The sequence below is a fragment of the Bos indicus x Bos taurus genome, chromosome 22 (assembly GCF_003369695.1).
Source record: "Bos indicus x Bos taurus breed Angus x Brahman F1 hybrid chromosome 22, Bos_hybrid_MaternalHap_v2.0, whole genome shotgun sequence".
Lineage (NCBI taxonomy): Eukaryota > Metazoa > Chordata > Mammalia > Artiodactyla > Bovidae > Bos > Bos indicus x Bos taurus.
Window position 1 is genome coordinate 17,399,024 of NC_040097.1, and position 24,354 is coordinate 17,423,377.

General features: G+C 37.8%; 1 protein-coding gene and 1 pseudogene across 25 annotated transcripts in view; one reads left to right on the forward strand and one right to left on the reverse strand.

Moving 5' to 3' along the window:
- Positions 1–24,354, forward strand: part of SLMAP (sarcolemma associated protein) — a 151,238-nt gene that overhangs the window by 69,821 nt on the left and 57,063 nt on the right. For all 25 annotated transcript variants that reach the window (XM_027523540.1, XM_027523518.1, XM_027523516.1 and 22 more), the window contains 3 exons: positions 14,748–14,820; positions 21,986–22,022; positions 23,932–23,994. In XM_027523540.1, the coding sequence (XP_027379341.1) occupies positions 14,748–14,820; positions 21,986–22,022; positions 23,932–23,994 (173 nt within the window). The remainder of the gene's footprint in view (positions 1–14,747; positions 14,821–21,985; positions 22,023–23,931; positions 23,995–24,354) is intronic.
- Positions 8,226–8,789, reverse strand: LOC113880888 (annotated as a pseudogene).

The window sequence follows — 24,354 nt, forward strand, 5'->3', positions numbered from 1 at the left end:
CATGACTGAAGTGACGCAGCAGCAGCAGCAGTCTTTCATTATGTATATATACCACATCTTACGGTTTTCTCCAGATATATGCTCAGGAGTGGGATTGCAGGATCATATGATAACTCCATTTTTAGTTTTTAAAGAAATCTCCATGTTGTTTAGCCTAGTGGCTGCACCAGTTTACATTCCCACCAACAATGTAGGAGGGTTTCCTTTTCTCACACCCTCTTTAGCAATTATTATTTGTGGACTTTTAATGATGTCCATTCTGACCCATGGGAGTTGATATCTCATTGTTACTTTGATTTGCACTCCTTTAATAACCAGCAGTGTTGAGAATCTCTTCATGTGCCTACTGGCCACCTGTATGTCTTCTTTGGAGAAATGTCTATTTAGGTCTTTGGCCCATTTTTTGATTGGGTAGTTTGTTTTTTTATCATTGAATTATATGAGCTGCTTACATATTTTGGAAACTAACTCCTTGTCTGTAGCAAGATGCAGGATGTAGCAAATATTTTCTCCCAGTCTTTTCATTTTGTTTATGGTTTCCTTTGCTGTGCAAAAGCTTGTAAATTTAATTTAATTAGGCACCATTTGTTTATTTTTGTTTTTATTTCCATTTCTCTACGAGACTCTAATGTTTGCGCTCTAATGCTTTTGAACACATTTATAATAAGGATATAAAATTGGAAAATTGAAATGATAAAAAGTAATGTGTGTGGATCTATGAAAAGGATTTTTTTCATCAGTCTGCATAGGATAAAAAACAGTGGAAGGATAATTTTTAAATTGCCCTTCATGCAGGTATTAAAAAGAATACATTAGGATTGTATGAATTGCAGGGATTTCTGTGAGATGTATTATTAAGTGAGGAAAGGATTACTTTTCATAATTTCATTATTTTTAAAAAGTCTCATCAGTCCCTATACATGTGCCTGTATACATATGTGTTTTATATGCTTATATGAACGTGGGAGGAAAACATAGAAGAATGCATATATATACTAATCATTAGTGTGAATCTTTCTGGAGTATGATTGGAGAGAGGGAGTAAAGGAGCCAAGAACCAGTTAAAAAGGGCAAGGCTGGCAAAACTGCAGTAGACCCCTACAGAACGTGACATATTGTGCATTTGTATAAAACAATATATGTGTAAAAGGAAATTTTTAAAAGGTATGTGCCATATATATATATGTTTTTATATTTGTGTGTGTACATAAATCAGTATTTTTGTTAAAAATGCTATGAGTGTGGTGTGACTAAATGTATTAGTTCATGTTAGTGTCTCTTCTATTCCAGTCTCTCCAAAATAAGCTGATTTTGATGTTTCACTTTCTGCGTAGTGTGGCTTCAGGGAGAAGATCCCTTGGTCAGCACTTTAGTAATACTCTGCCCTATAGATATAAGATGTTATTGCCAACAAATAGGATGACTTTGTAATAGATTGAAGGGGTGGGCAGGGAGAGAGGGAGAGAAGGGAGAAAGAGAAAAAGCTAACCTATCAGATCCTCCTGGAATGGGAGCCTTAACAACTTGCCTGCTGGCCACTTCTCTGTTCATAAGGCCACACACTGCCCAGATGGTATGAGTTCTCGGTCGTACATTATAGTAACCCTCTGTTGCAGATCTTGGGACCGTTTAGTCCTATAAAATTCACATATATTACTAACTCCAGTTAGCCCTTCAGTCCAGGTGCCATTTGACCCACTTCTGTTCCTGTGTTAAGGCCCTGTGAGCAAAGGGTCTGTTATGAGTAAAGTCAGTGGTATCTTCCTTTGTTTTCTGCTGCAGTTGCGCTGAATTACTTTTACTCCCCACAGTATATCTTGTCTTTTCTGGCCTTCAAACCTTGCACATGACTTTTTCCTTCCCCCATAAACCTCTGTAGGCTGGACAAGGTGCCCTTCCATGTCCCTGTTGCACAGTGTGCTCATCCCCTCCAAATGTTTGCTTCCTTCACTGACCTGTAAGCTGTACAAGAACAAGCAGTATGGCTGTCTTTATTGCAGAATCTTGCCTGCTTAAACTGGCACATATTGGTTGAGTAAATTTTTAAAATGTGTCATAAATCTTTATCTGCCATTTTACAAGAGTTCCCTCTACCACCTTATCTCAGCTGAGATTTTATTAGCCTTCCTCCTAATCTGGAGGCTTATATGACAATGGGGTATTGGCAACCTTCTTGTTACTCGCTGCCCTTTTTATTCTGTTATGACTCAGTTACTTCTTAACCTGTCTAAGCTTTAATTTCCTCATCTTATAAAGTGGGATTCGTGATACTGTTAACCATCTGAAGGCTTGTGGTATGATACTCAGTGTTCACATTGTGGCACAGCAGTCACTGTGAATGAACACTGAAAGAGTGAACATGAAGTGCTTAACTCAGAATCAGGTGCTTTAATTATCACTGAAACCCTTGCCAATTATTTGTACCATCCTTTTTTTTTTTTTTTTTTGGCCATCTAGTTTGCTTCTCTTTCTCAGTAGCTTCTACTCAGGCTTCTTTACCCATCTGTCCTTTGCAACCCACCAGTGGCATTTCAGAGGCATACTCACCAGCTTCTAGACTACTCCTTGATTTGGGGCTGTGCTGTCTTGCTTGTTTCTAGCTCTTGGAAACTTTCACCGTAAGCTTTACACACTTCCACTTTACAGCTTCTAGGGAAAACACAAAGGTGAGTCAACAAAGAATGTGCCAGATTGACTGAATCTTTCTGATGTCATGGCAGTCTTCTTTTGTTCATTTAAAAAATGTCTTCTCAACCCAGTGTATGCACCAGAATTACCTGCAGAGCTTGGTAAAGCTATAGACATGTGGATCCCACCCTTCAGCCCTAAGAAGGAGACTTGTTAGGTGTGGGGCCTCAACATACCTATTCTAAAAAGCTTTGGGTTGTTCTTTTGGGCAGCTAGGTTTAAGAACTCTGCTCCATTAAGTTTCTGGCAACTATTTTATCTGCTTTCCTTTATCCTCAAGTCCTGAGACTCCCTACTCATGTATGTCTGCTGTGAAGCTATATGTACTGGCTCTGTCCATGTATTTCCAGCTTCTTGCTTGGTTGTTTCCTCTTAAATGTCCTTCTTTCACCTTATAATTGCTCCATACAAAGCTTAATTTCTGCCTTCAAACCAGAGCATTATAATAACTTCCCAGTTTCACTTTTTGCTCATTCATTTTGTAAACCGAATATTGGTATCTATTCTGAATCCCATCTCTTCTTTACCTTCAGCACTTGTCATCTAGACATTTGACTCCTTTCCCTGCTTCTACTTGTTTTTCTAGATGCCAACCTAGAGTGTTACAGTAGCTGTCCACTTCTGGCCACCATATTCTCCCAACCCACTGCCTCCAGAATATTCTTCTGTTACAGCTTTATTGGTGTCATTATCCTGCTTTTAGAAGTCTTAAGTGGCTGTGTCATGCTGTAGAAGAAAATCTGAAATGCTTAACTGTACACTTGAGGCCCTCAAAAATGTGGACTCAATTCAACCTTTTGATTTTTTCCATTACTTCCCTTAATATATGTTAAACAGTGTTACTTAGAGGTAAGAGGAAGAAAAAATTTGTTTGAATCCTAGCGCTGCCATTTGCCATAGATGAGGTCTCAAGCAGGTTACCTTAGCTTCTTTGATTTAAGTTGCTTCAGCTGTAAAATGGAACATAAAAATAACTATTTATCTGGTTTATCATAAATAGTTAGCATATATAGTGTGCTTAGCATGGGACTGGACCCTAAAGATTCTTGAAATATATTTCTTCTCCAGGTGCCCGTCTTAGTTGTTCAATTCTCACATCCTTCTTGTTTTCTTTTTCTTTGCTCATGCCATTCTGCCTTTCCTTTTGTTTCCAGCTTTTGAAATTCTATTTTTTCTTTACCCTCTTCATAAATCCTTCTTCTGCCCTTGTCCATTTCAGATTCCATCAGTGCCTTGTAGCATTTATGAATTTTTTCCCCTTTGTTGTTAGATACTTCTAGTTTTCTCTACAAACTATTATAAATTGAAATCTGCTCAAGGGCAAGGAAGTTGGTCATAGTCCTCTTGGTTTTTCCCATCATTCCCAGTGTACTCATTTGTAGCCAGCAGGTTTTCATTGAGTATTGAGTGAACAGATAAAGCCAAAGAACAAACCAAGTCAAAAAATAAACAAGCAATATCACTCCCAAGTATGCTATAGAAATAAAGTAGCAAATTAATCCACATGCCTATAAGAAGGATTCCTCCCAGCAAATAAATAGGTTGAACAGGATTCCTGGGAGAGATAGCTGACTCTCAGTCCAGGGCAGTGTGGGAAATTAACACGATGGTGCCAGTCAGGCTGTCTCACCCCACGCTCTCACTCCCTCTCACCCCGTGTTCTGTAAACAGTGACTGCATGGCTGTGTAACAGCTGAGATCACTTATAGCAGTGCACATGTGCATCGTGAGGTACCCACTTGGTCACGGGCTACTTTGTGTGGTATGCCTGTGTTAGCTTCACCATGAAAACGCTGGCTCCCCCTGCACTGGGGCTTCATTGGAGTGATATCACAGTTATGTTATATGAGGTTACGTTATGGCTACATTATGGCTACATTATGATTATGTTATGGCTGCTGCTATGGCTACTGCATCAGCCAGGAGAAAGGCTGTGTTAAGGCCACGATGCCAGCCGGGAGAGAAGAAATGTGTCTGCAGTTCCTATGGCTCCTCGTGCCTTCTTCCAGCCTCTTCTAGAGCTAAGAGGCTGAACCCTGGGTTCAGCGAACAGTGTGAACAACAAGGCAGTTGGCATCAAGAACAGGATCAGCAGTACAGGCAGGAAATGTATAAATTGGATTTATAAGATTTTTGTCACATCAGAAAGCAATGGAACTATCTAAGATTGCTAAGGTTGTGTTAGAAAAACTCAAGAATTAACATGGAATTCTGACTGATCAAAGATTAGTCAATTTGAGCATCAAACAATAAATAAAGCAGTAAATTGAAATAGATCCAATATATTTAAATCCATAAACTTACAATATTAAAAAAGAAAAAGATTTGGTCACCTCTGGAACTTATTTCTCATTCTGAAAACAGGTAGATAAAGAGAAAGAAGAAAGCATTTGTGCTATCTTTACTATAGAAATTATACCTGAGATAAATAAATAGTAAAAGAGAATTTTCTTCTCTTTTTTTTTTTAATCACTGAACTCAAGCTGATAGATGAAGAGAGGGTGATAGAATATCAATTCAAAAAAAAAGTTTATTTTAAGACAGTCTCTTCTGCAAAGGTTGTTGGAAAGCTGGACAGCCACATGTAAATCAATGAAGTTAGAACACATCCTCCACCATACATAAAAATAAACTCCAAATGACGAAGGCTTAAATACAAGATGTCACCATAAAACTCCTAGAAAAGAAAATGGACAAAACATTCTCTGACATAAATTGTACCAGTTTTTTTTAGGTCAGTCTCCCAAGGCAATAGCAAAAGCAAAAATAAAAGCAAAATAAACAGGTGAAATCTTATCAAACTTACAAGTTTTTGCACAGCAAAGAAAACCATAAACAAAAGGAAGGGCAGCCTATTACTGGGAGAAAATATTTACAAGTGATTCTACGGACAAGGGCTTAATTTCCAAGATATACAAACAGTTCATACAAATCAATTATAAAAAAGCAAACAACTCTTACAGTGGTCAGAATGGTCATCATTATAAAGTTTATAAATAACCAGTGCTAGAGAGGGTATGGAGAAAAGGGAACTTTGCTACACTGTTGACGGGAATATAAATCTGTGCAGCTAGTATGGAAAACAGTATGACAGTTCCTTAAAAAAATCAGTTGTCATATGGATGTAGCAATCCCACTCCAATTTATATCTGGATAAAAGTTATAATTTGAAAATATATATGCATACCAGTGTTCATAGCAACACTATTTACAATAGCCAAGGCTTGGAAGCTGTCTTAAATGACCATTTGCAGATGAATAAAGATGTGGTATATATACACAGTGGAATACTACTCAGTCATGAAAAGGAATTAAATCCTGCCATTTTCAGTAACATGGATGGACTAGAGATTATCATATGAGGCGAAGTTAGAGAAAGACAAATATCACATGGTACCACTTGTATGTGGAATCTAAACTATGACACACCACTACAATATTGTAAAGTAATAAAGCCTCCAATTAAATAAATTTATATTAAAAAAATAAAATATGACACAAATGAATTTATGAAACAGAAACAGACTCACAGAAAAACTTTGGTTACCAAAAGGGAAAAGGGATGTTGCAGGGATAAATTAGGAGTTTGGGATTAGCAGATACAAATTACTGTGTATGAAATAGACAACAAGGTCATATTATATTGCAGTACTATATTTGATACCCTATAATAAACTATAATGGAAAAGAATATGAAAAAGAATATGTATATAATTGTATAGCTAAATCACTTTGCTATACACCAGAAATTAAGACAACATTTTAACTCAACTATACTTCAGTTTTTAAAATTAAAAAAAATATATTTTTTAATCTGATAAGTACTTGTCTAGCTCTATCTCTTTTTTAACCTTTAAAAAAAAAAGTCTGGGAATCAGAAGCTTTATGTAGCAAAAAGTACCAGAATGAGCATTTGGTAACTTTCATCTTAGGTTGCAGTCACATGGCAATTAGATGAATAATTTCCCAACCTGGAAATGTTAACACTGCTCATTTGTTTGTTTGTTTGTTTTTTAATGTTTTTTGAGCTTTTACTTCCTATTACTGCTGATCATTTCAAGTGATCCTTCAAACCACTCCAGTGGAGTATAGTATTGACCTTCCTACTCAATGCAGAAAAGGAGATAGAACCAGACTCCAGTATACCCCAGGAGTTTCAGTCTCCCAATCAAGTATTATAAAGAGTCTTTAAACTTATCAAAGTCAACGTTGGTCCTTTAAGTAGTGTATGTGTGAAGAGGTAATAGAAAGAGCTGATTGTATATCATAAAGTAAATATAATAACTCAAAAGCAAAATAATCTGTATAAAAGAGAAAGAACTCATGTAATGGTAGGTTGTATAGTCTTAATTCTAATTTGTAATAAAATATTGTAATTACAGCAGGCAATTGTGGATTTTTCTCTTGCATGCACCTTGTTTTCCTCACCACATCTGCTTTGCAGGTTTTAGCATTTCTGAAAGTTTGCCTTTAGCTTACAATACATGTGTACATTTAGCATGGCAGTCTTCCTGCAGCCACATTACCCTGCCCAAAAATCTCTAAAATTGTGTCTTATCATTAATTTTGTCTTTGATTCATGGCAATATGACAGTAATAATGTTTCTGGATGAATTTTGAGAGGACAATTTGTTTTAAAGTGCTTCATAGAAGGCTTTACAGCAGCATTTTCCAAAGTAGTTTCTTCATATGGACACAAAATCTACTAAGCTCTGAGAAAGACTGTGGTTTAAAAAGATAAAAACTCTTTCAGTGTCTCTTAACCAAGTATTTTCCAAACTTTTCTGACCCCCAAATCCTTTTTTGTATACCTGCTAGCACTCTATTTTAGGAAATGATGCTATCAGTTCAGTTTAGTCGCTCAGTCGTGTCTGACTCAGCGACCCATGAACTGCAGTACACCAGGCTTCCCTGTCCATCACCAACTCCCAGAGCTTACTCAGACTCATGATCAGTGAGTCGGTGATCCCATCCAACCATCTCATCCTGTCATCCCCTTCTCCTCCTGCTTACAATCATTCCCAGCAACAGGGTCTTTTCAAATGAGTCAGTTCTTCGCATCAGGTGGCCAAAGTATTGGAGTTTCAGCTTCAGCATCAGTCCTTCCAATGAATATTCAGGACTGATTTTCTTTAGGATGGACTGGTTTGATCTCCTTGCTGTCCAAGGGACTCTCAAGAGTCTTCTCCAACACTACAGTTCAAAAGCATCAATTCTTCGGTGCTCAGCTTTCTTTATTGTCCAACTCTCACATCCATACGTGACTAATTAAAAAAACCAAAACTTTGACTAGACGGATCTTGTTGGCAAAGTAATGTCTCTGCTTTTTAGTATGCTGTCTAGGTTGGTCATAGATTTTCTTCCAAGGAGCAAGCGTCTTTTATTTTCATGGCTGCAGTCACCATCCACAGTGATTTTGGAGCCCCCTAAAATAAAGTCTCTCACTGTTTCCATTGTTTCCCCATCTGTTTGCCATGAAGTGATGGGACCAGATGCTATCTTGGTCTTAGTTTTCTGAATGTTGAGTTGTTTTTTTTTTTGCACAGTCCACGTCTTTATTTTTACACCCATCAGGCCATGAATTCATAGGGAATGGGCTCCAACAGTTCGGGTTCCTTTCCATTGGTCCTCTCAAAGTGTGCTTCTCTGGGTGGAGCAGGCTGGCACTTCAGCTGAACCCAAGTCCCTTTCTCTTTGGCTTCCTTCTTTTTCTGATCATTTTCCTTCACACGTTTCAAGAAGCTATCTCAGCTCTTAGAGTGCTTAATATGCTCGATATGCACATTAATTCTCTTGGCAAGAATCTTGCCCTTAACTTGTTTGTTTACAATGATGCCAACAGCATGCTGGGTGACATTGTAGACTCTTCCAGTTTTGCCATGGTAACATTTGTGGGGCATTCCTTTTTGAACAGTACCCATTCCCTTGATATCTACAATATCACACTTCCTGTAGATTCGCATGTATGTGGCCAAAGGAACAACTCCATGTTTTCTGAAAGGCCTGGAGAACATGTAGCGGGTGCCCCGCCTCTTTCCCTTTGTGTTGGTCATCTTGGCGAATCACTGGAAGATGGCGGTTCCGGCCGAAAAGCTGAATGTTGAGTTTTAAGCCAACTTTTTTACTCTGCTCTTTCACTTTCATCAAGAGGCTCTTTAGTTCTTCTTCACTTTCTGCCATAATAATGGTGTCATCTGCATATCTGAGGTTATGGATATTTCTCCCCGCAATCTTGATTCTAGTTTGTGCTTCATCCAGCCTGGCAGTTCTCATGATGTACTCTGCATATAAGTTAAATAAACAAGGGGACACTATACACCCTTGACATACTCCTTTTCTGATTTGGGACCAGTCTGTTGTTCCATGACCAGTTGTAACTGTTGCTTCTTGACCTGCATACAGATTTCTCAAGAGGCAGGTCATGTGGTCTGGTATTCCCATCTCTTGAAGAATTTTCCACAGTTTGTTGTGATCTACAGAGTCAAAGACTTTGGCATAGTCAATAAAGCAAAAGTAGATGTTTTTCTGGAACTCTCTTGCTTTTTCCATGATCCAGCAGATGTTGGCAATTTGATCTCTGGTTCCTCTGCCTTTTCTAAAACCAGCTTGAACATCTGGAAGTTCACAGTTCACATACTGTTGAAACCTGGCCTGGAGAATTTCGAGCATTACTTTGCTAGTGTGTGAGATGAGCGCAATTGTGCAGCAGTTTGAGCATTCTTTGGCATTGCCTTTCTTTGGGATTGGAATGAAAACTGCTGGCATATTGAGTGAAGCACTTTCACAGCATCATCTTTTAGGATTTGAAATAGCTCAACTGGAATTCCATCACCTCCGCTAGTTTTGTTCGTGGTGATGCTTCCTAAGGCTTGCTTGACTTTGCATTCCAGGATGTCTGGCTTTGGGTGAGTAATCAATCACACCATTGTGATTATCTGGGTCATTAAGATCTTTTTTGTATAGTTCTGTGTATTCTTGCCACGTCTTCTTTGCATGAAATGTTCCCTTGGTATCTCTAATTTTCTTGAAGAGATCTCTAAGTCTTTCCCATTCTGTTTCCCATTCCCATCCTCAACTTCTTTGCACTGATCACTGAGGAAGGCTTTCTTATCTCTCCTTGTAATTCTTTGGAACTCTGCATTCAAATGGGTATATCTTTCCTTTTTCCTTGCTTTTCACTTTCTTCTTTTCACAGCTATTTGTAAGGCCTCCTCAGACAGCCGTTTTGCTTTTTTGCATTTCTTTTTCTTGGGGATGGTCTTGATCCCTGTCTCCTGTACAGTGTCACAAACCTCTGTCCATAGTTCATCAAGCACTCTGTCTATCGGATCTACACCCTTAAAATCTATTTCTCACTTCCACTGTATAATCGTAAAGGATTTGATTTAGGTCATACCTGAATGCTCTAGTGGTTTTCCCTATTTTCTTCAATATAAATCTGAATTTGGCAATATGGAGTTCATGATCTGAGCCACAGTCCGCTCCTGGTCTTGTTTTTGCTGACTGTATAGAGTTTCTCCATCTTTGGCTGCAAAGAATATAATCAGTCTGATTTCGGTGTTGGCCATCTGGTGATGTCCATGTGTAGAGTCTTCTCTTGTGTTGTTGCAAGAGGGTGTTTGCTACGAGCAGTGTGTTCTCTTGGCAGAACTCTATTAGCCTTTGCCCTGCTTCATTCTGTAGTCCAAGGCCAAATTTGCTGTTACTCCAGGGGTTTCTTGACTTCCTACTTTTGCGTTCCAGTCCCCTATAATGAAAAGGACATCTTTTTTGGGTGTTAGTTCTAGAAGGTCTTGTAGGTCTTCATAGAACCGTTCAACTTCAGCTTCTTCAGCATTCCTGGTCGGGGCATAGACTTGGATTACCGTGATATTGAATGGTTTGCCTAGGAAACGAACAGAGATCATTCTGTCGTTTTTGAGATTGCATCCAAGTACTGCATTTTGGACTCTTTTGTTGACTATGATGGCTACTCCATTTCTTCTAAGGGCTTCTTGCCCACAGTAGTAGATATAACGGTCATCTGAGTTAAATTCACCCATTCCAGTCCATTTTAGTTCGCTGATTCCTAGAATGTCGACATTCACTCTTGCCATCTCCTGTTTGACCACTTCCAATTTGCCTTGTTTCATGAACCTAACATTCCAGGTTCCTGTGCAGTATTGCTCTTTACAGCCTTGGACTTTTCTTCCATCACCAGTCACATCCACACCTGGGTGTTGCTTTTGCTTTGGCTCCATCTCTTCATTCTTTCTTGAGTTATTTCTCCACTGATCTCCAGTAGAATATTGGGCACTTACCGACCTGGGGAGTTCATCTTTCAGTGTCCTGTCTTTTTGCCTTTTCATATTGTTCAGGGGGTTCTCAAGACAAGAATACTGAAGTGGTTTACCATTCCTTTCGCTAGTGGACCATGTTTTATCAGACCTCTCCACCATGACCCGTCCCATCTTGGGTGGCCCTGCCCGGCATGGCTCATAGTTTCATTTAATTAACAAGGCTGTGGTATATACACTCAGTAATATAAGTATTGGAACAAAACATTCTTGTCTGGTTGCTTTAAGTACTTGCCTTTTTCAGATTGAAAAGATAACTAACATTTCTATACATTCGTTTACCTAGTTGACATAAGAACCTTTCCAAAAACAGGATTGGCTAGACTAAACTGTCAGCTTTGTCAGACATGATCTTTAACCGCTTTCAATAATGCACCACCCTTGTACTGCCCAGATAGTATTAGCCCTTGGTTCACCGTACAAATTTGTACATTGTTTCAGTTGCTGGGCTTCATTAGAATGTGTTTGGGCAAAAGAAGTCCTTCGTAACTCTCTGCACCTTTAAAAACAAAAAACACATTTATTGTCAATTTAAATACATTGGTAAATTGTCAGTATTTCTGGGTCTTCTTGTTTGGTGCTCCTCTGTTGTAGGCTGTTTATAATAAATCTCTGGGGGAGTCAACAAGCTGGGATAAATTCATTCACTCCCTGTCTTCTGCCAAGAAAAGGAGGCAGTTAGGTGCTTTTTGCAAGTGGAGATGAACACTGCTCATCTTCTTCACTGAGTATTGAAAGAGATACCTGAGTATTGAAGTAATGATACCTTTACTCCTGAGTATTGAAAGCTATAAAATATTGAGTTGGCAAAAAAATTCATTTGGGTTTTTCTATATCATATTACAGAAAACCAGGATGAACTTTTTGGCCAACCCAGTATGAATGAGATACGTTTTTTGGAAATATTCATTGAGCATTTATTAAATACTGTCTTTATACCAGATAATTCTGCTAATTACCAGATTTAAAAAGTGAGAAGCAATATTTATTGCTGCCCCCAAAGAGGATTGTGTAAATAGTAGATATTCACAATGCAGTGTATTTAGTTTTATAAGCAGAAATAGGAGGCTCTGGGGATCGCTAACTCAAATACTTTGGCCACCTGATGCGAAGAGCTGACTCATTTGAAAAGACCCTGATGCTGGGAAAGATTGAGGGCAGGAGGAGAAGGGGATGACAGAGGATGAGATGCTTGGATGGCATCACCGACTCAATGGAAATGGGTTTGGGTGGACTCCGGGAGTTGGTGATGGACAGGAAGGCCTGGTGTGCTGTGGTTTATGGGGTCACAAAGAGTCGAACACGACTGAGTGACTGAACTGAACTGAACTGAAGTGGACTGAGTGAAGGAAATAAAAAGTCTGATCCTGGATGATAAATACCCTTTGGTTATGCAGGCAAAGGGATAAAGGACATCATAGACAGAGGACAGCTTGTATAAAAGTCATGGTGTTATGAAAAGTAAGAAATTTGGAGATGCAGGTAGCTTGGTTTTGTAAAGCTTACCTATGGTATCAATAGAAGGGACTTCCCTATAGCTCAGATGGTAAAGAATCTGCCTGCAATGCTGGAGGAAAAAAAGAAAGTGAAAATGAAGTCGTGCCCAACTCTTTGTGACCCCATGGATAGTAGCCTGTACCAAGTTCCTCCGTCCATGGGATTTTCAAGGCAAGAGTACTGGAGTGGGTTGCCATTTCCTTCTCCAGGGAATCTTCCCAACCCAAGGATCAAAGCCAGGTCTCTCACATTGTAGACAGATGCTTTACCGTCTGAGCCACCAGGGAAGTCCAACACTGTGAACAAAGAAAGTGAAGTCACTCAGTGCAATCCTAGAGACCTGGGTTCAATCCCTGGGTCAGGAAGATCCCCAGGAGAAGGAAATAGCAATCCACTCCAGTATTCTTGCCTGGAGAATTCCATGGACAGAGGAGGCTGGTGGGCTACAGTCCATGGGGTCACAAAGGGCTGGACACGAATAAGTGATTAACACATACGCACATGGTACCAATAGCAAAACTAGAGGGTGGGCCTGAAATGAAGGTCAGTAGTTTGCAGCGGTAATTGCTATATGTTAGGCAGAGAGTTTAGAAGGATGCTCCATACCATAGATGATTCTCGAATCTGTGCTAGCTAGCACTTTACATATAATAAATTAGTTATTAAAATTAGTACTGAATAAACCATGCTAAATTTCTGAAGCTTACTGTGTGTGCATTTCCAGATAATAGCATAGTCATATTACTTAGTGTTAATAATGCTATCTTCACAATTCATGAACCTGATCACTTAACAGGTTGCCCTCATAATGTGTTAGCTCTCTAAAGTCGGTTTTCCTGAGATGTAATTTACTTACAATACCAATTTTACACGTATAGTTCACTGAGTTTGACAAATATATACAATCACATGTCCACCACTCCTCTAATCAATTCAGTTGCATTCAGTCACACAGTCATGTCTGACTTTTTGCGACTCCACGGACTGCAGCACATCAGGCCTCCCTGTCCATCACCAACTCCCAGAGCTTGCTCAAACTCATATCCATAGAGTCGGTGATGCCATCCAACCATCTCATCCTCTGTCGTCCCCTTCTCCTGCCTTCAACCTTCCCAGCATTAGGGTCTTTTCTAAGAAGTCATTTCTTTGCATCAGTTGGTCAAATCTAATCATGATGTAGTGTATCTTCATCACCCTCCATTAGCTTTTGTTTGTTTTTTTAAAATATTTTTAAATATTTATTTGGCTGTGTGGGATCTTAGTTGCAGCGTGTGGGATCTAGTTACCTGACCAGGGATCAAATCCAAGCTGCCCTACATTAAGAACGCAGAGTCTAAGCCACTGGACTACTAAGGAAGTCCCTCCCTCCATTAGCTTTTTTTTTTTAATGCTTCTATTAGCATTTAATTAGAGTTTATTAAACTAAATACAAAAACTCTTCGAACCCTGAAGAACATAGTATCTGAATAGAGAATTTTTTTTAAATCAACTTTTAAACTATGGAAATAATTTTTTCTGTAAAATAAAGAGATATTCTGTACAAGTACTGCTTTTAAGAGGTTTTATCTCTTGAAATCTTCAGAAGGAGGAAGGAAGAAGCAAAGCAACTGTCCACTGAGTGACTGGTATAATGTTACATAAAGATGTTTGGAGGTGGAAGAAGAACCACCAAGAAAATAAAACCATAATTTTAAATACTGAGCTGGTAACTTCAGACTGGAGTTCTCACTAACAGCTCTGATACTAAATAGCAGAGAGTTGTAGAAGTCCAAGCTGTTATTATACAGATTTTTAGAGTTTTGTGAGATATGGATAGGAGTTATAGGTTGGGCACAGGAGATTTAGGGGTAAAGACTGGCTAAAATTTAAACTAGGGGAATAGTTGTACTTAGGTTTTTATACTGGCATATAGGGGAGAAGGTACAACCCCCCCACACTCATTTATATATTTCCATATACTCAGATGACTTTATTGATTATTGCTATAGCATTGGAGGTTAGGACACTTTCAAGACAATTGTATGTGATTCTGCCTTTTTTGTTGTGATTCAATATGGATACGAATGAGTTTCTCCAAGGGAATGAATATTGCTGTTAAACCAACAAAATTATTTTATTTCCCAGAAGTTATTATATTTAAGAATAAAATATGTGTTTAATATGAGAGGTACAGAGATTTATGTTTAACCAATTATTTTATCCGTGTTATTTGTTTGTTTTAACCAGTTACCCATGGGTGTATTGTTTCCACAATAAAACTTTTTCTACCCGATGGTATGGAAGCCCGGCTCCGCTCAGAGTGAGTATAATTTAATGCTATGAAGTTTCTGTATTAATTACATTGGTTAATAATATTCCAGATGATATTATACAGTTAATACTTCAGAATTATTCTAATAATGTTAGAAAATTGATGTAGTGCTTTTGGAATATAATATACTTCTGTTTAATATAATTCAGTTTCACATTAGTTATAATTCTAGTAAACAATATATAAGAAAGCACAGTTATTTTGTTTCCAGAATTAACTTTGCAATGTATATTTTAATGAAAAATTAGTTCTTTAGATTATTTGGAGTATGCCAGTTATTAATGAATGATAATTGTATTCCTTTTAATCTGCGTGTCATATGACTTCTTAAACTATGGTTGCCTGTGAAGTTAATGCCAGTATCATAATCTTACAGGACTTTGAGGATGTTGACACAGTAGTCTATATTGGTGGGAGTTTTTGGAGGGATTTTCCAATTCTGTAGTTTTTTGTTTTTTTTTTTTTTTTTCCTTTTTTTAATTGAAGCAGTGGAAAGGTCACTTAGAGGAAGACAACTTGAGAGGGGAATTTTGCTCATAAAATACAGATGTTAAAAGATAAACATATATACATTTTGATCTTGTACTTTTCACGATTATTATTAAGTGTTAGAGGGACTTAAAATAGTCTTTAGACTTGAGGATTTTTTAATTTTGAGAGGGAAACCTTGAATATGCTACAGGCTTATTTCTATCCCCAACAAAGTATTTTCTGTCCTATAAAAGCAGAAAGGAATATCTAAGGGTGGGAGGTTGAGAGCAACAGTGATGAGAAGGTACAGTAGGTGCTGAGTAGGAGAGAGAGAAGGAGAAAGGAGACAAAGAGAAGTCCTCTTGTTACTGTGATGGTGCTTTCATTAGGACTCTAGTGTATTATGCTTCAGTTAGAGACTACCATTTTTTTTGTTTTTAACCTTTTAGGATATCTGAAGAAAACAAATTTTAAAACATTTTAAATTTAAAACATTAATCTGCTTCCTATTCTAAATTATAGTTTAATTATTAAAATATAATTAACTTTGGGAACATTAATGTGACTTAGTTTTTAATATGACTTAGTCAAGAGTTAAGGTTTTAAAAATAAGAGTAACTGTTAATTGACTAATAATGAATGGCTTCTTAAAGACTTTGATGTTTGTATTTAACGAGATTTTTCTGTCATGGATTCAGAAGCTTTGAGCAGCTTCTTCAAGGGTCATCTCTGTTCTCAGGTTCCATCCAGTAGGGCATGTGAATTTTTTCAAAGTCTGTACTGGTAAATTGTGTTCCTGTCCCTCTTGTTTCCCCAGTGCTTTTCATCTTTGTTCCTGTTGCTTTCTCTTTGTTTGGTTTTTCTTATGTGGTTAAATGTTAGCATCATTTAAAATTTTACTGCCAGTTTCATTGTACATAATCTAGCTGACTTTCTGAAGAAGATGAATTTTTGAACAGACAATTAATTCTCTAGAGTTGCAGGAAGGTCAGAATGGTGTTTAAAAATAAACAGTCTGGTTCAGAGCCCAACTCCACCTATTCTGTGACTTGATCAGGCCTCCCTTTTCTCATTTGAAAAAGGAAGTTAATAATGGTACCTATTGAACAGAAATTTTCTAAGGAGGATTAAGCAAGATTGTACACTTAAAGCATTTGGTGTAATACCTGGTTCAGAATGAGCACACGATGAATAGTGTTTCTGTTACTGTAATCTAGTATTTTTTTAGCAATCAAGATGCTTTTAAGTATGCCAGATTGTTTGGAGTTTAAGATACATTATATAGATATCATATAATTTTTTTTCAGGTTTTTCAGTGGGTATACTATTTTCAAAAAGCTGATTCTTTTTTCTTCTTTGATTGTATTATATTTTACAAATAGTTTTCCAATAATAAAAATGAGAGAAATTGCCTATAATACCACCACCTTGACACTAAATAATAGTTTTTCTTTTCTACAATTCCTTGTTGCATATCAACTCTTTGCATAATTCAAACAAAATACACCTAAGTCCACAATAGTTTTTGTCAAGTACAAAATATATCTTGTGGAATGTTTTGCTAGATTTTTAGACTTCTGTTGATTAAAGAGATTTTCATGAGAACAGAAAATATTCTTATTGGGTCACTAAGAAAACTGTATTAAAAAAAAAAAACTTCCATTAATACCATATGCATCTATTTAGACTTTATTAAGTTCATTTCCTTGTATGTGCATATCTACAGAGAAAAGGATACGTATCCAAAACAGCTATATCTGGGTGCTGGCATTGGGTTCAGTTCAGTTCAGTCACTCAGTCATGTCTGACTCCTTGCGACCCCATGAATTGCAGCACGCCAGGCCTCCCTGTCCATCATCAACTCCTGGAGTCTACCCAAACTCATGTCAATTCAGTCGGTGAGGAGAAGGTGAAGGAGAAGGCAACGGCACCCCACTCCAGCACTCTTGCCTGAAATATCCCATGGACGGAGGAGCCTGGTAGGCTTCAGTCCATGAGGTTGCTGAGTCAGACATGACTGAGCGACTTCATTGTCACTTTTCACTTTCATGCACTGGAGAAGGAAATGGCAACCCACTCCAGTGTTCTTGCCTGGAGAATCCCAGGGACAGGGGAGCCTGGTGGGCTGCCGTCTATGGGGTCGCACAGGGTCAGACATGACTGAAGCGACTTAGCAGCAACCATCCAACCATCTCATCCTCTGTCTTCCCCTTCTCCTCCTGCCCTTAATCTTTCCCAACATCAGGGTCTTTTCCAATGAGCCAGCTCTTTACATCAGGTGGCCAAAGTATTAGAGTTTCAGCTTCAACATCAGTCGTTCCATACAACACTCAGGACTGATCTCCTTTAGGATGGACTGGTTGGATCTCCTTGCAGTCCAAGGAACTCTCAAGAGTCTTCTCCAACACCACAGTTCAAAAGCATCAATTCTTCGGTGCTCAGCTTTCTTTATAGTCCAAATCTCACATCCATATATGACTACTGGAAAAATCATAGCCTTGACTAGATGGATCTTTGTTGGCAAAGTAATGTCTCTGCTTTTTAATATGCTGTCTAGGTGGGTCATAACTATTATCTAGGTTGGTCATAAGTGTCTTTTAATTTCATGGCTGCAGTCACCACCTGCAGTGATTTTGGAGCCCCCAAAAATAAAGTCAGCCACTGTTTCCACTGTTTCCCCATCTATTTGCCATGAAGTGATGGGACTGGCTACCATGATCTTAGTTTTCTGAATGTTGAGTTTTAAGCCAACTTTTTCACTCTTTTCTTTCACTTTCATCAAGAGGCTCTTTAGTTCTTCTTCACTTTCTGCCATAAGGGTGGTGTCATCTGCATATCTGAGGTTATTGATATTTCTTCTGGCAATCTTGATTCTAGCTTGTGCTTCATCCAGCCCACCATTTCTCATGATGTACTCTGTGTATAAGTTAAATAAGCAGGGTGACAATATACAGCCTTGATGTACTCCTTTTCCTATTTCGAACCAGTCTGTTGTTCCATGTCCAATTCTAACTGTTGCTTCCTGACCTGCATGCAGGTTTCTCAAGAGGCAGGTCAGGTGGTCTGGTATTCCCATCTCTTGAAGAATTTCCATAGTTTGTTGTGATCAACAGAGTCAAAGGCTTTGGCATAGTCAATAAAGCCAAAGATGTTTTTCTGGAACTCTGTTGCTTTTTCAGTGATCCAGCAGATGTTGGCAATTTGATCTCTGGTTCCTCTGCCTTTTCTAAAGTCAGCTGGAACATCTGGAAGTTCACGGTCCATGTATTGCTGAAGCCTGACTTGGAGAATTTTGAGCATTAATTTACTAGCGTGTGAGATGAGTGCAATTGTGAGGTAGTTTGAGCATTCCTTGCCTTTCTTTGAGATTGGAATGAAAACTGATCTGTTCTAGTCCTGTGGCCACTGCTGAGTTTTCCAAATTTGCTGGCATATTGAGTGCAGCACTTTCACAGCATCATCTTTTAGGATTTGAAATAGCTCAGCTGGAATTCCATCACCTCCATTAGCTTTGTTCGTAGTGATGTTTCCTAAGGCCGACTTGACTTCCCATTCCACGATGTCTGGCTCTAGGTGAGTGATCACACCGTCATGATTATCTGGGTCATGAAGGTCTTTTTTGTATAGTTCTTCTTTGTATTCTTGCCACCTCTTCTTAATATCTAATGCTTCTGTTAGGTCCATACCATTTCTGTCCTTTATCGAGCCCATCTTTGCATGAAATGTTCCCTTGGTATCTCTTATTTTCCTGAAGAGATCTCTAGTCTTTCCCATTCTGTTTCCCATTCCCATCCTCAACTTCTTTGCACTGATCACTGAGGAAGGCTTTCTTATCTCTCCTTGTAATTCTTTGGAACTCCGCATTCAAATGGGTATATCTTTCCTTTTTCCTTGCTTTTCACTTTCTTCTTTTCACAGCTATTTGTAAGGCCTCCTCAGACAGCCGTTTTGCTTTTTTGCATTTCTTTTTCTTGGGGATGGTCTTGATCCCTGTCTCCTGTACAATGTCACGAACCTCTGTCCATAGTTCATCAAGCACTCTGTCTATCGGATCTACACCCTTAAAATCTATTTCTCACTTCCACTGTATAATCGTAAAGGATTTGATTTAGGTCATACCTGAATGCTCTAGTGGTTTTCCCTATTTTCTTCAATATAAATCTGAATTTGGCAATATGGAGTTCATGATCTGAGCCACAGTCCGCTCCTGGTCTTGTTTTTGCTGACTGTATAGTTTCTCCATCTTTGGCTGCAAAGAATATAATCAGTCTGATTTCGGTGTTGGCCATCTGGTGATGTCCATGTGTAGAGTCTTCTCTTGTGTTGTTGCAAGAGGGTGTTTGCTATGAGCAGTGTGTTCTCTTGGCAGAACTCTATTAGCCTTTGCCCTGCTTCATTCTGTAGTCCAAGGCCAAATTTGCTGTTACTCCAGGGGTTTCTTGACTTCCTACTTTTGCGTTCCAGTCCCCTATAATGAAAAGGACATCTTTTTTGGGTGTTAGTTCTAAAAGGTCTTGTAGGTCTTCATAGAACCGTTCAACTTCAGCTTCTTCAGCATTCCTGGTCGGGGCATAGACTTGGATTACCGTGATATTGAATGGTTTGCCTAGGAAACGAACAGAGATCATTCTGTCGTTTTTGAGATTGCATCCAAGTACTGCATTTTGGACTCTCTTGTTGACTATGATGGCTACTCCATTTCTTCTAAGGGCTTCTTGCCCACAGTAGTAGATATAATGGTCATCTGAGTTAAATTCACCCATTCCAGTCCATTTTAGTTCACCGATTCCTAGAATGTCAGCATTCACTCTTGCCATCTCCTGCTTGACCACTTCCAGTTTGCCTTGTTTCATAGACCTAACATTCCAGGTTCCCATTCAAATTGCTCTTTACAACATTGGACCTTGCTTCTATCATCTGTCACGTCCACAACTGGGTGTTATTTTTGCTTTGACATTAGGTAATTTTTATTTATTTCCTCATGCTTTACTTTACATGTTTTCTATAGTCAATATTTATTATTTGTATAAAATCAAGAAAAAGAAACTAATATTTAAAACATCTGTTCCATTTTTATGGGGCAGAGAAGAAAAACTAAAATAGTATATACCTTTTTAAACCTTCAGTAGGCACCACATATGGTTTCTAGAGGTGCAGGGGTGAATTGTTCAGAGTGTCTGAGAACACATGTAAAATCAGAGAAGCAGAGCAGGGGATTAATATGGTCTTGGTGGGAGTCTGTATAGCATACTATGGGGGCTCAGAAGGGAGGTGGGTGATAGTACTTAATATTCCATTTTATTCAGCATCTTAGTGTCCTTGTGACTAATTGAATTGAAATTTTTCTTAGGGGTTTGTAGTTACTACAGTGAAATCAGAATTTCCATTCCTATTTTTAAGTCCTGCAAGATCAGTTCATCAGGAACTTACCCGATGAACCAGCTGAATCTAAAAACTTTACCTAATCAACCATCAAGCTGACTGTGACTCGATTGGCCTCTTGCATATGGAGTGAGGAACAACTGGTAGGGGGCATGAGTGGCAGCCTTGATTTGTGCTCCATCTGCTCCCATCCCCCCCACCCCCTCATCCCCACCTCTATACACACACACACACACTCACATTACAGTATCTTACAGGGCATTTTAAGCAGGAACCCTGGCTTCCATAGCTGCTCTGTTCTCAAGGGAGTGGTGGTACTGATCAAGTGCTACTATGTCTTATTATAAGGTACTGTTATAACAAGTACTGTTTTAACTTTTTATTTATATAAGCACATTAAACGGGGGAGCCTGATGGGCTGCCATCTATGGGGTCGCACAGTCGGACACGACTGAAGCGACTTAGCAGCAGCAGCAGCAGCACATTAAAATACTCAACAGTAATCCTATGTGGTTAATTTTATGATAATCTCCATTTTATGGATGAGGAAGCTGACACCTATAATGGTTAGATAACTTGCTCAAGATTGTACACCTGGCTAAGTAGAGCCAAAATTTGAACCCAGTCAGTATGGCTTTTGAGCCCCATGTTTAACTTCTCCACAACACTGCCTCTTTTATACTCTACAAGGCCAAAAAGGGTGTTAGTACCAAGTGATAGTGTGTTTAATGTTTAATTTCAAAGTGATATACTGAGTTTAGCCTCATGACTACATACAAACTTGTAAGTGTGTGAGGTAGCTGGGTAGAGAAGAATAGTACTTATGTTTTGATTGCTAAAGTTGTACTCCACTAGAACATATTTCCAGATTCTAACCTTCTTTACTGTAGAGCTTTGCTTTTTAAGACTTTCTGTGTAGGACTACTTAATTTTAAAAGAACTTAATTTACATGTTACAAAATTTTAAATGGATAGTTTAAGGAGTGCTTCTTTTCTGTTTAGTTCCTATAACCAAGGAATTCACCATAGACCTCATTAATAGTAGATCCAGCAAGGGCATTTAATGTATTTTGGATTTTGAATTTGTGTTTAGAAATATATTACTGTGTAAAAGGTTTGTGTATTTATTACCTTATTTTCCAACAATAATGTATGTTTATGAAGGATAACAAATAATGCATTCTTTTAATTAAATGAAAGAAAGTGTAACAACTTCGGGGTTTAAAATATGCTCATACTGTCATACTCTTTTCCTCTGTTGTCAGAAAGTTAGATAAAAATTCTAAATTTTACTTTTCAGTGTCATCCATGCTCCATTACCAAGTCCTGTTGACAAAGTAAGTTGCTAATGATTATTTTTTTCCAAACTGATTCAGCTGTATTGCTTTTGAAAATGTTTTTGTTTGTTTTAATTATGCTTTACCTAGAAATTTAATTCTCTTTTGTAACAAAATGTAAGAGTGCATTTGGCTGTATAGTTATTCTAGTCTGATCTTCAGTAACTAGAGAATGTACGATGGATGTTTTTTAAGGAAAAAGCCTTTGTTATCTCAATTAGTGGCTGACTCTTAGCTATAGGGAGGAAGTATTAGTTACTACTTTTTATTCTGAAATATGTTTCTGCCTAGAAATATTTGTTAAAGCTTTGTGTTTAGATAATTTACTCAAAATATACTTACACATGGAAATAAAACAGAAGTACAGGCTTACATAAATTGCTCTTTTATTGTCCTTGAAGATCAATTTACTTGACTTTACTTGACAATTAATAATTAATTAATTATTAGAAAAAATTTTTTTCTTTTGTTTAGAAATAACAGTGTATTAAACAGTAGGTATTCTTGCTCGATAGCAAAAAAAAAAAAAAGTCATTTGTATCTTTTGGCATTAAAGCGGAGCTATTGGGAGAAATATTTTCCTTTTTATTTTCCTTTCCATTTGGATAAAGAATGAAAGCCTACCTGAAACTGAAGTTATCTCTTAGATTCCTTTTTTAGAAGTAAGCGTGGTTAATCATCAACTTCAGCAATACCAAGAATCATTTTAGAAGTAAATAGTGGCCCTGCTTATTCAGGGGAGAGGGCAGTGGCACCCCACTCCAATACTCTTGCCTGGAAAATCCCATGGACGGAGGAGCCTGGTAGGCTTCAGTCCATGCTAAGGGTCAGACATGACTGAGCGACTTCACTTTCACTTTTCACTTTCATGCATTGGAGAGGGAAATGGCAACCGACTCTAGTGTTGTAGCCTGGAGAATCCCAGGGACAGGGGAGCCTGGTGGGCTGCCATCTATGGGGTCGCACAGAGTCGGACACGACTGAAGCGACTTAGCAGCAGCAGCAGCAGCTTATTCAGGACTAACTTTAAAAAAATAATAATGTCACCTCTTGTCTTCTATTTAGAATATTAATTTTAAAAATAGACTTTCTGAGCTTAATAAGGAATGATGTTGTTAACATTACTAGTAAGTTAATATACAAGGCTAGGACAGTATTGAAAATGTTACAGCAACCTGTTAGTGCCTTTCTCTTTTTTTTAATAATGCTATGGTTCTGTATTTCACACCCAGGAGAAACCCTTTATAGTTATTTCTTCCCATACTCTTGCATTCTAAGCATTTCTGCTATGACTTATAGTGTTTGAACACCATTATTGAACACCATTATTTCCCATCTTTTTCTTCTTAAAACCTACCTATCATTAAAAGGGAAAAAAAAAGGTAAACCATTTTTCATTGCCTCTGGCCATTGGACAAAGTATTGTATTTCGTGTCCTGCTTCCTCCCCCACAGCCCCCACATACAAATATCATTTTGAAGATGGCTACTTCTAAATGAATTGTGACTTGTTAACATATTGAAGAACTATTTAACAGTGTATTTTAAAGGAAAGACTGTAGATCTGTTGATTTAGCAGGTATTATTTCTGGGTAAAGAAAAGGCTATATTGCCTTTGTGCTATAAGTTTGTGATTTGGTTTATCAAGAATGTTTTCATGGATAGCACTTGTCGTACCATCCTGGTTGTAAATCTCAAACTGATGACTATAATACAATACCATCTATAGGTTCTAGACACAGAGCAGAAATATTTTGAAAACTAAAGGAAATCAATTAGAAAAATAGAATTTGAAAAAATTACTTATTTTGCACGTTTCAGTAAATAGGCATTTCAAGGACTTGGTTTGGCTTTAGTATCTTCTGCAAATATTTTGTGTGACTGTTGATGGTATGTCCTTTTGTTTCTAGGTTGCTGCTAACACTCCAAGTATGTACTCTCAGGAACTATTCCAGCTTTCTCAGTATCTTCAGGTAAAGTAAATCTTGAGATTTCTTTGTCTTTAAAAGCAGAACTTAGATTTGATTTTGCTAGTTGACAAATATGGGCTATAGAAATATTGGCTACATACAAATACAAAGGAAATACATTTTCAAAGTAAAAAAAGGAATTAAAAATAGTTTTTATAAAAAAAATAGGATTTAAAAAGTCAGAATTGTTAAGTCTGGAGAAGATAAGGTTCTATACAAGAGAAGTTTTTTTACTTCAAATATGAAGAAATTCCACCGTATTTCTTTATCCAAATGTGAGTTTTATATAAAATTAAACCTGGAGAGATTTAGGGTGCTATTTATAGCTATAATAGCAAATAATATGAACCATTAAAATATTAA